The sequence below is a fragment of the Vanellus vanellus genome (genome assembly GCF_965231255.1).
Source record: "Vanellus vanellus genome assembly, chromosome: 4".
NCBI classification, from domain to species: Eukaryota; Metazoa; Chordata; class Aves; order Charadriiformes; family Charadriidae; genus Vanellus; species Vanellus vanellus.
The window spans coordinates 55,830,436-55,846,523 of NC_138909.1; the positions used below are offsets into that span (position 1 = coordinate 55,830,436).

The 16,088-nt window shown below is 38.9% G+C and overlaps 1 protein-coding gene across 1 annotated transcript in view; it reads right to left on the bottom strand.

Moving 5' to 3' along the window:
* The window catches only part of SORCS2 (sortilin related VPS10 domain containing receptor 2), a gene marked incomplete at both ends in the record, with an annotated part of 571,047 nt that overhangs the window by 104,956 nt on the left and 450,003 nt on the right, over positions 1 to 16,088 (bottom strand). Inside the window, one exon of the mRNA XM_082482792.1 lies at positions 5,150 to 5,314. Within this exon, the coding sequence (XP_082338918.1) occupies positions 5,150 to 5,314 (165 nt within the window). The remainder of the gene's footprint in view (positions 1 to 5,149; positions 5,315 to 16,088) is intronic.

The window sequence follows — 16,088 nt, forward strand, 5'->3', positions numbered from 1 at the left end:
TCTCCACAATGTTTTTCAGAGTAATAACCTTTCATAGAGAAAATATAAATATAATCTATAATGAACAAAACTCAGTGACAATGTCTTCTTGTTTACTATAAACAATTCACAGTTCATTTTGGGTCAGATTCTTTTTTACCTCAGCATGATTACACAAGAGGGATGGTAAAAGGACACTTTTCTTCTCCTTCGTCCCATTCATTGACCAAACAAGCACAAACGTTCCCTTTATGCTTCAAGCCTTAATTCCATCAAAAATACCTAAGCCAGGAAGTCAATGGATTTAAAACTCTGCTAAAATAGGAATGAAAGACATTAGAGAAATGCTTAAGAGATTTGATGAGGACAGAATCACTTAAGGGCTTGCTTCACAGATACCAATTTGTGACCCCTGAGAAATGGCCACTCAGCAGAGAAGCAGAAGATGGCCTAGGGGAGGAGGTCTCCAGCTCCACCTTCCCTCTGAACAGTTCACCCCTGGTAAAAAAGCAAATGCTAATGATATGGACGGATATCAAGAGTGCAGATGAAAGCTGTTTTTCCCCAGAATAAAGTGGGATATAAAATAGCTATTAAAAAAATCTCCCTCCTTCAGCATTTGCCTTCGTAACATGTTTCCTATGGTTGAAATAGGAAATATCTATCAGACTTCTGAAAAGACAGATTTAAAGCCCCCTGCTGTCTGCATGCATTTCTTACTTGATCCAATTTACATATTGGGGTTTTCTCATAATATCTCTAATAGGGGAAAAAAAGGCAAGTAAAACTATTCTTCTCTGATGTGGGAATAAGTCACCAGTTCAGTCACTGATTGTCTTGTAAGGACTACTAAGAAATGTTTTTGTTTTTAAATAACAGATTCAATGACAAATGGAACCCCCGCCCCAATGATTATATATTATGCTTTACTATAGAAAACCGGCAATATTAATAAGTAAAGATAAAGGCTGAGGTAACTTATCTCAGCATAAAGTCTATTGGTAAATTTACTAAAATTTGAATTAGAGATGAAACAGTATTTCCCAGTTACTCGGCACCTCGCAATGACATGGCTTTGTTCCACCGCAGGCTCAATTAAAGCAGGTAGACCACAGTTCGGGTAAGAAACTACAATCAGGTCTCAGATTGCTTACTTTAGCTTTCACCCAGTCAATGCATAGAGAGAAATAATCAGGCATCAAAAAGTCTTCAACCTCAGAGCTAAATGCATTAATGATGGGGCTGCAGAGCCAGGCTCCTGATTTGCCTGCTAACTCTCTGATCTTAGTTTTATTATGTGGGTTAGGGTTTGCTGCAACCAGTGTATTTTACAGCACATAGCTCAGAGCAACCTCCAGGGAGGGAAGGATGTGGCTTTGAATGAACTAGACTGCAAGATGGAGAACCTAAGCTTCTTACTTCTTCAAACATTTGTCACCACAGGCATTAGAGAAAAGCTAATCACTGGTTTCACCATCTTTCTAAAAGGGTAGACCCTGCTCAGCTAGTCACCAGCCTCAGCAGACTGCTCTAAATCTGGAAGAGATGATTATTTAATGCGCTGCCCTCACCCTGGTGTCCAAACTGCAAAGAAAGCCAAGAATTCAAGAGGTTCCTGGCAAGAGGGAAAAGAGCTATTTAGGATAAGGGATAACACTGGCAACTGGATAAAGGGATATAATCTTGTCATGGATGAACTTCAGAAGAAAATGAGAGAAGATTCCTGCTATTACAACAGCGGTGTCTGTGTAGTAGGGGCCAAAAAAGACCAAATGAAACCCCCTCCCCCCCCCAAACCCAAACTACCTGCCCTCGCACACGCTTAAGACTGAAGTCTGGGACCTTATGAATGAGCAGTTTGGTTTAGTGAAGGGGGAAGCCCTTGCAAGCTTATTCTAAGGGAGGAATGGAGTACGACTGATAAGGTACATTCAAACTGAGAGGAATTTTTAACTGATGCGCTATTTGAAATAGGTACACATTATTTTTTATTTAACTTATGCGCACATTCAACTTCCTTTAATTGAACCCGTGTGTGTGACCCATATGTATTTTAGGGTTTCACAGATACATATGATAAAACTACTAAATGAGATCAGATATGAGGTGAAAACAGTTACACTCGTGGACAGCTAAAACCTCTGGCTTCAGTAAACACATCTAACAGATGTTAGAATTCTGTTTATTGCCATCCATGCAATAAATGCATGGAATCACTTTAAAAAAAAAAAAAAATTAAAAGGCTTTTCTCAGTTTTTCCATTTTTCATCCTTTCAGCTTCCAAATGAACAACTAAAATGTACTGCATCCCTGTCGAGTTTAAAAAAAAAAAAAAACCAACAAAAAAAAACCCTAGAAGCATTTATACAGACTCAGTGAATAGCTGATTTTTATTCATTATAACTGAGATAGCCAGAAAAAGAAAGTATAGATTTGAGGCAGTAAATGGATTAATCCAACCATATTGACTGCATTTGCATTCATTTATAGTGTCAGCTAGAGGCTAGAGCTTTATTTAAACAAAATCTAGGGTTCTGAATTAAAGAACAATGCATATTTTGCAATATAAAATAAGCCTTAAATCAAATCAGAAGTTGTGAGAAAGGCAGTGATGCTCCGGTAGACAGAGAAGCCTGGTTGCTATTTATGATGGATGTGATCCTGTATTCCTTGTATTCTCAAAACTGTGATTGTAGGAAATCATTTGAGTAACAAGAGGCAATGGCTTCTCCTGAGTTTTAGATTGACACTTTCTTTAGATTAACTACTTTCAGTGAAGGTAAAGTTACTTAACTCAAAAACCTAGGGTATACCATCTCCTAGGCCAAATTCAGATCAACACTGTCTCTGAAGAGCATTGATTTTAGTACAGTCACCTCTTCTTATGTCAAGTTGCAATTTTGATTTTCAGCTCCTCCTTTGCTAACATCACTTCATCTCCCTCTCCCCCCCAGGCCAAACATATCAGATCTTATACAAAGTTTAAGAAGGTTCTGACCCAGTTATAGTCAAAGGCATCCTTTATTCCCACACATCTTAGGTAAAGATGGAAGTCTTACCCAGTAAGTCTTTATGGTTGACTCCTTTTAGTGTCATATTGAAAGCCTGAGAAAAGTCCATCAGATTACCTAACCCTTCCTGCTATGCCTGCAGAGCTTTACTCAATATTTTGTAGGTTTTTTGCCCAGTCACATTTTAAGAGTGGCAAATAATAGCATCACTCCTTTTGGAATATTTTCCAAGTATAAAATGTGTGAAAATCTCCCTGTCATGCATAACTCATCAAAACACAAGGCAAACGCTTCACTTTGTGTTTCTGCCTCCTTCTATCTCCTGGCAAATATCTCTACCCACTTCTTGTGGGCTGGTCAACTTCTTCAATACACTTCTTTGGACTGTTTCACTTAAAGGTTCTGCCATTCTGTAACTATACAGAATTCAGGAATTATATCTATTGTCAGAAACAAAAGTCAAACTGAAAAAAAAAAAAAAAAAAAAAAAAAGAAGCTTTTCCTAACAGACTTTTAATAACTTCAGGCTTCCCTGAAGTATTCTGTTTACATAACATGCATTGAACATACTTGTAATTGTGTTAGGATTTCAAATTGAAGCTGCTAAGTAAAATAATGTAAATTGTGACTGAGTTTGGTTTGCTATGTTTTTTATTCTAGTTCTAGCCTTATTTGCAAATCCTTGTAAACATTAATTGTTTTGGGATTAGCTATTAACTTATACATCCCAGAAAATATCACAAAGGATGACTTGATGGAATAGGGAAGTGATTGTCCTGCTGTACTCAGCACTGGTGAGGCCACACCTTGAATACTGTGTTCGGTTTAGAGCCCCTCATGACAGGAAAGACATTGAGGTGCTGGAGCGTGTCCAAAGAAGGGCAATGAAGCTGGTGAAGGGTCGGGAGCACAAGTCTTATGAGGAGCAGCTGAGGGAACTGGGGTTGTTTAGCCTGGAGAAAAGGAGGCTGAGGGGAGACCTTATCGCTCTCTACAACTACCTGAAAGGAGGTTGTAGCGAGGTGGGGGTCGATCTCTTCTCGCAAGTAACAAGCGATAGGACAAGAGGAAGTGGCCTCAAGTTACACCAGGAGAGGTTTAGGATGGATGTTAGGAAAAAATTCTTCACCAAAAGGGTTGTCAAACATTAGAACAGGCTGCCCAGGGAAGTGGTGGAATCACCATTCCTGGAGGTGTTTAAAAGACACGTAGAAGTGGGGCTTAGGGACATAGTTTAGTGGTGGACTTGGCAGTGTTAGGTTGATGATCTTAAAGGCCCATTCCAACCTAGACGATTCTATGATTCTATCATTGAAATCAGCGCAGTTTTTGGCTGCAGCACAAGCAACTTTCTCTGACTAAGCTCACCACCTAAATATACACCTGTGAACTCTGACAAGGATTACAATGGACTGGAGTTTACTAATTTCAGTTTAAAACAGCAGTAACAATGGAGGTGAGTCAAGACCACTACCAGGATCAGTGTCACAGTGACTTTACAATTGCAGTTTTGGCACCGTGAAAAAGAGATGAACTACACATTTATAGACTGTGTGCACACTGTTCAGTGCTTAGCCTAACCCATTCAGAAAAACTACTTTATAATTTAACAAAAAGAACTCTGAAAGTTCTGAAAATTTACAAAGCACATGATACAACTCCTGAATCTGAAAGCAGTATAAATACATCATAAGAGAGAGAATTATTCTACATTTCAACAGATTCCCTGACACCCTAAATCCTTTTCTGCTGTAAGACTATGCTGTTTATTTTACATTACTTTACGTCTCATGAATGGCCTTTGGAGGCACTATTTCAGCTTCATTAATTTCCTACTTCACTAAAATTACAGAGCAATTGCTTATGGTCACTTTCTAGGGAGGAGCACATTACAGAGGTACTATTTAACTATATTATGCAGGAGGATAAATATTACCAATATCCATATCAACTGAAAATGCCAGGATTGAAATCACCATAAAAACAAATTTGGACATGAAGACAATAAATATTTAAATAAACCTCAAAACCAGAATATGATCCCCTACTGCACAACCGATAATTCATAAAACCCAACACTAATCAGCATATCAGAACTTTTTCATATCTCTTTAAGTAATTCCTAAATTTCAAACAAATACTGTATTTTCAAGCTTTACCTTGCCTTCCTTGGTGTAAGCAAGTACTTTATCTTCTTCTTTTGGGTGAAAAAGAAGAGTTTCCACAAAAAAAGTAATGGGTTGTTTCTGGAAAGTGGCTCCTTCATCCATGCTTATGAAAAGGCTTTGGTCACGGTCATTATGGGAGGAACTTACAAGAATAATCTAAAAGACAAAACCGATAACATATATTCAGAACACTGATTTCTCTGTAACAGATAGCACAGCCTTCTTTTTGTGTGAAAGTCAGTTTTTCTACATACCTTACCTATCAAAATTTTGTGGACAAGAAATTCAAAAGCATCTAAGATAAGGACTGCAAGATCCTATTAATCTTCCCTGACCAAATCTGTGAACATTAAATTCTGTAACTTCTCTTGCAAATCACACCAAATTGATCACGCTCCTCATCTCTACTCAAAATTACTGCCTTGGATTGTGGTCCTCATGCAAGGTTCATGAGGCCACACGAGAAAAATCTTCAGACTAACCAAAAAAGAATTCATTCTAGTAATGACTCGTTTTAACATATCCATATAAATACATCACTTTATCTAGCGAGGCTGCCTTTATAAATGCTAAATGTAAAAATAATCACTGTTACATTTACATCGGAAGAATAACCCAGGAGAAAGAACTAGTTTGTAACATCTCTCCATTGCTTCACCATTCTCCTCCTGCTGACGCATTTTGGATAAAATGGCAATTCACTTTGATGCAGAAAAATATGCTCATCAATTATTTGCATTTGCTTCTCAGGTCCAGATAATACCGTGACTCAAACATACTAAAAGCCTGAGCTGTCACACTCACACTTAAAGCTATCACACTTGAAGCCTGAGTGTGAACTTCATGTCAGGCTTTCCGCAACAAAGAAATTATCCCCACAGAACTTCACTCTTTTCAACATCTTCACCTTTTGCAGTTGGCCAGCATGTTACAGCATGGTTCTAAAAATGCCAATGTGAGGATCCATTTTTATTGTCTTTCGAGACCAAACAGGCCCAGTTTGCATTCAAAAAGGTGCCTTTATCAGCTGATAGCCTACAAACAAAACATGGATTTTCAAAGCCCAGCTGGGCTCTATTTGGCTCACACTTCAAAAACAATTAAAAAAATAAATCCTGAATTCCAAATGTGTGTAGAGTATTCAGCAAATGATGCAGAAGGCACCACAGAATCCTGATCACTGTGATACAGTGACTGTAAACTGCTTACAGAGATAAGTGGCAATGAGTTATACAAGCAGAATTACAATAACATGAACACAGAGAAGGAAATATATTAGACAAGACAATGCAACTTTATATAGTGCCTTTTTTTTTTTTTTTAGAGTAAAGCTGAAGTTAAAAATTTGAAATTTCTAATGAATTACACAGATATGACAGCTGGACTGAGCTTTAACTGCAATAGGTCTTGGGGGAAAAAAAAAAATAATCTATAAATACCACATTTGTAGATGCTCTAATTTGACAGGTTACTTAACTACGTGTACTTGAAGCACACACAAAGTTGCACTAATTTCAGCACAGCTTTCATATACCTAAAATGGTGCACGCATTAAAGTACACTGTTGAACAAGAGAGAGAACTGCACATACTTCAGGGTCCACGGTCCACCACTGAAACCCCACACTAAAGTACATATTAAGCCAAATATATTTCTATTAGCTGTGAGACTAGGTCAGCAAGAAAAGCAAGATAATAGTCCGTAACCTTGCTACGATCTTGTATTCTTTTAATGATACACTTTACCCAAGAGTAGGAAACTGTGTCATTTTTATTGGAAAGCTTCTATAAATGACACCTTCACAAATGCCATCTCTTATTCCAATGGCCTCCTGTCTCTCAGTAGACTCTTCAAAGAGTATCTGTTTAATTTATTACTATGTACACTCCAGGTGTGCTTCTGGTGGCCTAGATATAGCATGCAAAGATTTTTGTGACACGCTCATTTAGCAGGTTTTCTGCAGAGGGCACGGCACCAACCTAACACTGAACGTGGCTCTCACGTGCTGCCCTCTCCCTTTGCTTGCCTTGCAAGGTGGAGTGAATAAGTGTTTAAGCCCAGCACGGAGACTTGTACTTCTCTTGCCATACTATCATCAGCAACTCAAGCTCAAAATATCTAGTTTTTCTTGGAAATAAATGGACTCAAACTATCTGCATGCTGAGCAAGCTGTATAATGTTCATTCCTTTTGGTTCCTGACCAGATCACAGAAAGAAGGACCCGGTCCTGTGCTAAAAGTAAACTCCACAAGCAAGGCTGCAATGGGAGTGCCACAATTCCTGCTGAAGCTTGTGGCCAGGCACATCCTCGCATTTTAAGGCTGGTGCTGAGACCCATGCCTGGCTTGCAGTGTATACAGGTCCTTCCACGGTGTATCGCTAGAAACCGTACAGTAATTCCATATATAAAGCTTAATATCTTTGGAAACAGTCTTCTAGGGCAAATAACATTTTCTGTAGATATCATTACCTTCATTCTTTCCTGTTAATGATTTTAAAAATGTATACAACTAAGACAACAAATCGGTATGGCATATACTCCAGAAAAGGCATAAACTGCACTTGTACAGAACGGTAATCTCTGGACTACAGGACTATTGTCTTGCTTTCTTTTTCTGGCCCAACAAATCTTACACTCTAAAAATAGCGCTTCAAAATATTGGCTTCAAAATAATGAAGGAATGAGGTTTATAAATTTCAGAGTGGTTTTCACTGTTAATGAGCCTTGAGTATAGGCATGTCGAAGTTTTGTAATGAGGACCCAAGAGCATCTTACAGAGAACATCATTCTAGAAACTGAAGTCATAAGAAAAATGAAAAATGTTAGCTATAATGAAATGCAAACACGCTGGGATATTTGCTAATGCTGTCCTTCAAAAATATTATGTATCTTTCACAGTTAAATCTATCAGAAAAAACATAGCCTGAAGATTGCAGACATCTAAGCATATATGGCAGAGTCCCTGACTATACTTTTATTCACACACACATCATAATTCATTTAATGAAATATTTTTCAACTTCACTCAGTGTTCTGATTTATATTTCAATAGTTTAAAGTGATCATTATGTGTCAGGCATACAGATTTGCTTCCCACAGCTAACGCACTGGGTACTCAGACTTGCCTGCTGGCTAATACTACTTATTGAGGAAAATATTCCAGAGTAAATATTGTACCCACATTAAATGCTTTCCATAACAAGTTTTATTTACTTTGTAAGTAGAACAAATAGCAAAACCTTCCTGCTAGCAAATGATGAAGGGATGCAAGTGGGACATACTATCTGGAGAGGTGACTAACAGTGATTGCTGAGGGTTTTAACTCAAAATAAACAACTACTTGCTTGAATAATTATGTATCCGAAAACCAGAATAGCTTTTAATCACATCTAAATTTCACTTAAGCTTCTTTTAAACAACTTTTTACAGAGCATTTCTCCCTCCTGTGAGACTCTTCCAATATTTTTTTAGTAAATTGTAACTTTATACTGTGCTGTTTATCCCTGACCTCACTTCTTAATCTCCCATCAGCTTAATCTATCATCGACCACAACAACACATGTATATACATTCAGAGCAAATGTAAATCTACAACTTCCAACAGTTAAGCAGAGGTAAAAGAAAGAATATTTCAAGGAGAAAAACTATCCCATGGATTGTAAAGAAAATGAGCAAAAATAGAATATGTTCTAGATATAGAGTACGGTACAGGAAAGCAAAAAAAGATTTCTAATAAAAAAGAAAAATACTACACCATGCCAACACATGAATTAAAGCATTCCAAAAATAAAGAAAACCCACATTTTTCCTCATTTCAGGAAGAGTTAGTGAGGCAGGAGGTAACATAAAAGCCAAAGAAATCTGAAAATAACATAATTAAATCCATTTATTTAATCTCTCTTTCAGGACTGATTGGCCAATATGCACTCCTGACCATTCTCTCTACTGGGTGGAATCACAATGTGAACCCCAAAGGATAAAAACACTCTGACAGCTTAGGCTATAGTAGCTTGCGTATCATACTTTTTCCTCCCCCTATTACCATGAAGACTTGAAATAATCATAGTGATTACTAGGGAGACTTAACTGTAGATTTGGCAGCAATTCAAAGCTATGCTGTAATTTCAAGTGGCAATAAACACAGAATATTAACATGCATCATTTGCACTGCGTCTGAAATATAACCCCCCTCCCCTCAGTTTAGGTCCAATCAAAACGTAAACTCAAGATATATTTGATCTTAATCAGCACTTTCTCTAAAACAAGGCAATCTTCTAACATATTACAATTGTGCTCTTTCAGCTTCAGCAACTGATCTTAATTTTAATTCTACCTTTTATTTTCCTTTCTGTATTTCTAGTATTAAAATAGGAACAAATAAAAAGTCAAAATGTCCACCATGAAGATATTTCTAGACTCACAGCATCTGACTTGCCACAGGAGAATTGTGCAATAAGTGGTGAGAGAGATGAGACACGTCATTTTTTTAGTTCTCTAACCCTGCATATGGTCAGAAATCAAGACACCTAATATTCCTGAGCACTCTAAACTGACCTTGAAGGAAGAAACCTCCTTTGGGCTGAGTCAGAAATCACAATACAGAAACTCTTAATTTAAGCGCAGAGCATCCATGCAGTGAGAGGCCGAGCACGCCCAGGAAGCACCTACACCTCTTCAGTCACCTCCAGTAGACTGAACTCCCAGTGGACACAGAGGATTTGGCTATAGGCATCCAATCCTAAAGAGTGCTGGACTCATTCCAGCAAGAACCTTAACGATGTAAACTTATGAGCCATCTTCCCCGCTGAGGTCAATTAATTACCATTAAGAAGATGTAACATTCTTAGCTAAACTGGAGACAAGGTTGCTGGGCACAGGGCAGCACCGAACTCCTCGTGATACCATCACATAAACCTGCATGCCTACGTGAGTTTTGAAGGGAAATATTCTTTGTGGCAATACTGCCAATCTGGGGGCAGTATTCACAGAGCTTCACAGCATTGCAGTCACATTCTCAATGCTTTTCAGATTAAGTAGCTAACTCATCTATTTTTCTTGGGTTTACAATTTACATTATTTATATGTTATTAAGTACGCTTGGCTGATACAGAAATTACTCCGGTTCCTGGTCCCAGTTGTAAATGAGATGTTGCTTCTCAGACGGCATTCATAAAACACACAAAGGAGACTCCAAGGCTTATGATTTTTAGCTTGGAGGGTATGAAAGACCTGATAACTCAAGAGTGGCAAAGCTGCAGAGTAAAATACAGTCCCTTTACTCTCATAGCGGTAAAAAGAATAACTAAAGAATCAACCCAGGGCAATTCCGAGCAGAGTGGAAAATAAAATGCCTTCCAGATAGAAGTTTAATCTTACAGATTTTCCCTGGAAGTTGCACTCAAAATCACTCCTCACAAGTGTTAGTTATTAGCAAAGCTAATCGCTAATGAATCTCTGAAAATTAACACGAGCTAGAAAATCAGCTTGTGCGTGCAACTGAATTGCGTAAATGCACATAAATGGAATACATATATACATGAACAGACATAAATCCCACATTACTTTTCATGGCAGGCCTTCACAGCTTCCTCTAGAATTTGTATTTACTTTCTCTTGAAGAGTCCCTTTCAAGCTGTCACACATGCATTTCAAAACAGCAACTAGTCTCTATGAGAACTGCCATAAGAGAAGGGAAGGTGGGAATGTTAAGGGTGGCTCCTGTGAAACATCCGCTACACTGATCACATAATCTCAGGACAGAATCAAAGGCCATACGAAGCAAACATGGTGGGGCTAATGGAAAGCATGTATTACAGTTCTGTCTCCCCTGTGTTGTGGTCAGCTCATTAATCATTTGGAATATCACAACGGGAGCTGTAATATTATTTATCTAGTACCAGCAACATATCAGGCACTTTAGGATGTGGAGCGAATATTAAGAGGTGAGGCTCTTAAAATGAGCTGGTTACCAACAGGAGCAGTTGGTAACGCGTGAAACATGCTAAAGAGGGAATGAACATCAGAGTTAGCACCTTAACAGAAAAATGCATTCAGAGCAACTGGATGGAGAACAACTGTCTTACACTGCAACTAGGCAAGCCTGAAATGATATAATCGGCAAGTAAAATGAAATAGTTGGCTTTTCTCTAGGGCATTCACTATAGTGGAAACATGTTTAAGGGTGGTTACTTATCTTAATAACAAACGCCCACAGAGAAACAGCTACAAAAGTTCTGAGTGATGTTGCTGACCAGCCTGAAAATCCTGCCCTGTTGCTCTCATTGGCAAACCTGTATGTATCTAAATCTGCCAGATCTCTATAACTTAACACCTCAAAGATGCTGACTATGCCAATTCTCTAGGGGATACCAATTACAGCTCAATTCTTCAGTCTTCTTATTTAGAGAAATGTTGGGTAGGATAAGCAACTGATCATTACTTCTTCCTCCATGGGCCATAACCTACTGGACCCAAAAAATTGTTGCCACTTGACTAGCGTGGCAGGACAAATATTCCATAAGTAATGCTCTGTTCAAAAACATTTCAGAGCAGTAATTCATGCCACCAGCCCAAAAGTTTTAAAAAACCTGGCACATATTAAGAAATTTGGTATTCCTGAAATACACTGCGAGAGGTATGAATATGCCAAAGGTCACAGCAGAGGGAGAGGAGAAACAGTACTCAACATCGCCATAGACAGCCCTTTTTTTAATTGCTAATTTTTCTAGTGGTATTTGCACCTATCTTGAAGAGCTAAAATATACATAGTTTATCTTCTGTAAAATACACTGGCACTGTTATGAGCAAGTAGTTAATTAATAAGGAATATTGTTAATATATCCAGTGAATCTCTTGGCACAGGCTGAACTTAGAGGAACAGAAGCTTTATTGGGTATGTAAGATTGACATAAAGGAACCCAATTCTGTGTTACAGATACTACTTTTTTGTCTCTTTCTTTAAAGTGAAAACAGAAGAGTCCTTTGGTCTTCCTGCAAGGTCAGATGTTAGCCTGGCTTTTGCTAATTCTTCGGCAACAGTGATCATTTAATGTACACTTTGTACAGTTTGTACATCTAATAAGAGCAAAACCTAACGTTGAGATATTTTGTGGGATGATCATCATATTGATATCTTTACATATTTAGATGGTTTCATTTAAAACTATGCACTCCAGTATACCAGGAACTAAATCAGATAGTCTTTCCCAGTGTGCTCTAAATCAGCAGTTTGAGCAGGGAACAGCACTGTGGAGGCATAGCGCCAACTCTTGTCACAGCAGGGGAATGTTCCCTAACCAGGTTTTATATTGCCCATAAAATAAGGACATTTTGTGTGACTTGGAGGAAAAAAAGGGAGTTGGAATGCACAGCAGAAATGGGCAAGTTTCACTCTCACACCAACTTCTCCACAAACCTTAATATTTCCCAGACAGAATAGACACACACCAGTCTTTTTAGCTCGGGCATTTGCAAACTAATCTAATTCAAGAAGTTATTTTGTGGACCTCCAATAAACCTGCAAATATCTTCTGTCTGCAAACATTACAGAGAAAAAAATATAAAACAATGCTTTCCAAACAAGATAATGGATGCACAACAAACGACTGCATATGTGTGTTGATCTCATTTAATGAAGAAACAGGTCAAACAGTTCCTAGTCACCAGTCATCAAATTGTCAGCAGCAAAAACTGCACTAAGCTCAAAGAGAAATTACGCGGATGGTAATTAGTGGATGGGGAGAACATATGAAGGAAAGGCAGGCAGCTATGGTCGTTACAAATATCAGTCTTATGGGATTGATCAGGACCTCATCGTCTCGTGTAACAGGTAAAACACTTGCCTACCTTAAACATATTACAAGTCTGCTTTTTGGTCTTTTATTATGAAACTCAGTTCTATTATAAGGCTGCATAAGAATTTTCTGGGAAGACTGGAAAAGGGAGCTCTCAAAACATTACTCTGGGGAATCCCACTTTGCATAAATTGTCCCCTCCAATCCCAAATATTCCTGGTGTTCTTGCAGCCAACGGCCATCCCATAATGTTCCCAAGATATCCCTAATGCCTAATGTATCAACCTCAAGCACCTCTACTCTCTCTCCCAGTTCTATAGAGTACTTCTTATGGAGACCCATGTACTTAATCACTCTGTTACAAATCATAATAAGTAGCATTTTCCAAACTTGGAGATGTGTGTGTATATATACAATGCAAATACACTCAGGTTCATGCAACCAGATGAGCTACATCCAAAGTTGCTGAAGCAGCTGCCTGAAATTACTGAGAGATTTGAAAGGCTCTAGTGATAGGAGAGGTTCCTGAAGACTGGAAGACAATAAACATGCCCACGTTAGCATCATCTACAAAGTCTCCGAGATGTGTCTCTCACTGTATTTTGAACTTGTCCATTCCCCTATCCAAAGGGGTATCTGGCCCTACAAAGTGAGTTGTTGAAATCCTTACCCTTCAGAAAAGCACCTGCTTCCTTTTGAGAACTGGAGGCGCTCTTCTTAAGGGAGGTCTGGGTATAGTTAAAAGACTGAACAGCTCTTCTCTCCTAGACCGCAGGGGAAAAGACAAACCTGGGGGAAAGAGCTGCCTTGAGCAAGCCTTTCATACATAAGGCACAATTGATTATGTGGTTTTGAAGGCGAAAATGGAAGGGGGAGCAAGAAAGGGAAGCAGAGCAGCAGAAGCAAGCGCTGGAAAAACAGTAATTATTTTTCACTTGAATTTGGCCATATCTCCATTATGTAGGCTACAAAGCTTAATTATAAAAGCTCTTGCTATTGAAATATTTCGCCTTATCTTTGATATCCAGTCCAAATGGACTGGAAAAAAGCCCTTGAAAAGCAGAAAGGAAATGTCTTTTAAAGTAATTTTTGGTCCCATTAGGGTGAATCTCATTAATAGAAAAAGGACTTCACTGAAGAATAGAGCTTTTCTATTCGGAAGCATCAGTACTGCTGTGCCTGCTTCTAGCAGCACTGTAGATAATAGACCTTCCTCCATCAGGGCTTAGATTTTTGCAGTTGTAAAGTACCTATTTTATATTGAGGTACGGTTTTAGAGTAAATGCACATACCTGGCACTCATTGTGCTAGTTTTCTCCAGTTGTACTTAGGATAGGTGTTGATTTGAGCTTTTGAAAGATGATGTATAAAACTTTTTTTTTCTATTGAAAAGCGTAATTTTGCCATAACTGAAATGTATTGCTGAAAACTTCCATCACAAGATTTACCAGCACGATTCCTAAGGCCTATGAGGCAATTATGGGCTGAGGGTATTCCTTCTGGGGCTGTTCCACTTTATGCAGATACAAAGAAAATATTTGTTGGGACAGAAACACTGACTTTGTTGATCAGCGGTTAGAGTATTGCATGCATCATTGCAGGAACGAGTCGTGGTATCTTCCCAGTTGAACGCTGTGATTGCTAAACCTTAGGCAATTCTGTACATATTCTCATATATATGAGAGAAAAGGTTGCACGTCATCAAAACCAAGACAGAAATAGAAAAAGTGTTCTTTTGCTCATTTGCTAGATTTGTAAATTTTAGGGGCAAGGGTTATTCTTTCTTTTTTTGTTTCCAAGCATGTTCCTTTGTCTCTTTTCAGTACATTTTAATGAAAACTTGAAAGGTGAATAGGAAAGTAAATTAAATGAATGCACAGACATTTCTACTAATTCCCCTTTTCTCACATTTACTAACATTTAATCCTCAGGAAAAGTTTGTAATTAATCCTGGGGATTACTTTTTAAAAAAAAAAAAAAAAAAAAAACCAAAAAAACTGAAAACGAGATGTTGGAGAGCTCGGATCCTGGCAGTGTTTACAGAGACAGAAGGCAGCTAGGAAGATTTCAGAAGCTTTCTCTCAGCAAGAATATTACTATATATTCAGCTATGAATCACTGTTTTTCCCTCTCCTTTGCCCGTGTTTCTCAGATCATCTGCTGTGCTAAGGGACGGGCTATGTGGCTACTGGGAGTTATTTGTCCAGTGTCAGTCCTAGAACACCAAAGAGAAGGGAATAGGACAAACACATATGTAGGAAGGGACTTCCAGAGATCATCTAGTCCAACCTTCTCCTCCAGGCAAGGCCAAGTAGAGCTGGTAGTTCAGGACCACATCCCCTCCAGTCCCAAATAAGGATGGAGATCCCACAGTGTGGATGGCCTGTTTCAGTGTTCAACGACCCTCATCATAAAAATTTGTTGCCTTGTAAGCCATTGGAGTTTCCCATGTTCCAGCTGGTGTTGCTGGCTCTACCACTGAGTCCACATCACTGAGATCAGTCTGACTCCAGCTTCATGCACAGCTGGCTTTAGACAGCAGTAAGATCTCCCCTGAGCCTTGTTAAGGCTGAACAAGCCCAGCTCCCTCAGCCTCTCCTCTTGTCTTTTGTGCCCCAGCTCTGGATCCAGCTGCCCCTCCACTGGGCTCCCTTCTAGTATGTCAATGCCTCTCTTGTCCTGGGGAGCCCAAAACTGGAGAATCTATTCCAGCTGCAGTCTCAAAATTCCTAAATAGAGGGAAAGGATCACTTCCCTAGAACTGCTGGCTACAGTCTTTCCAGAGTATGCAGTTTGGTTTCTTTGCTGCAAAGGAAAGAAGTTATTGGAAGTGGTCAACATGGAATGTATTCCATGGTCAACATGGATTTACCAAGGGTAAATCATGCTTGACCAATCTGATAGCTTTCTATGATGTTGTAACTGGTTGGCTGGATGAGGGGAGAGTCGTGGATGTCATCTGCCTTGACTTTAGCAAGGCTTTTGACACTGTCTCCCATGACATCCTCATTAGGAAGCTGAGGTAGTATGGGCTAGATGAGGTGACAGTGAGGTGGATTGAGAGTTGGCTGCAGGACAGAACTCAGAGGGTTGTGATCAGTGGCACAGAGTCTAGTTGGAGGCCTGTAACCAGTGG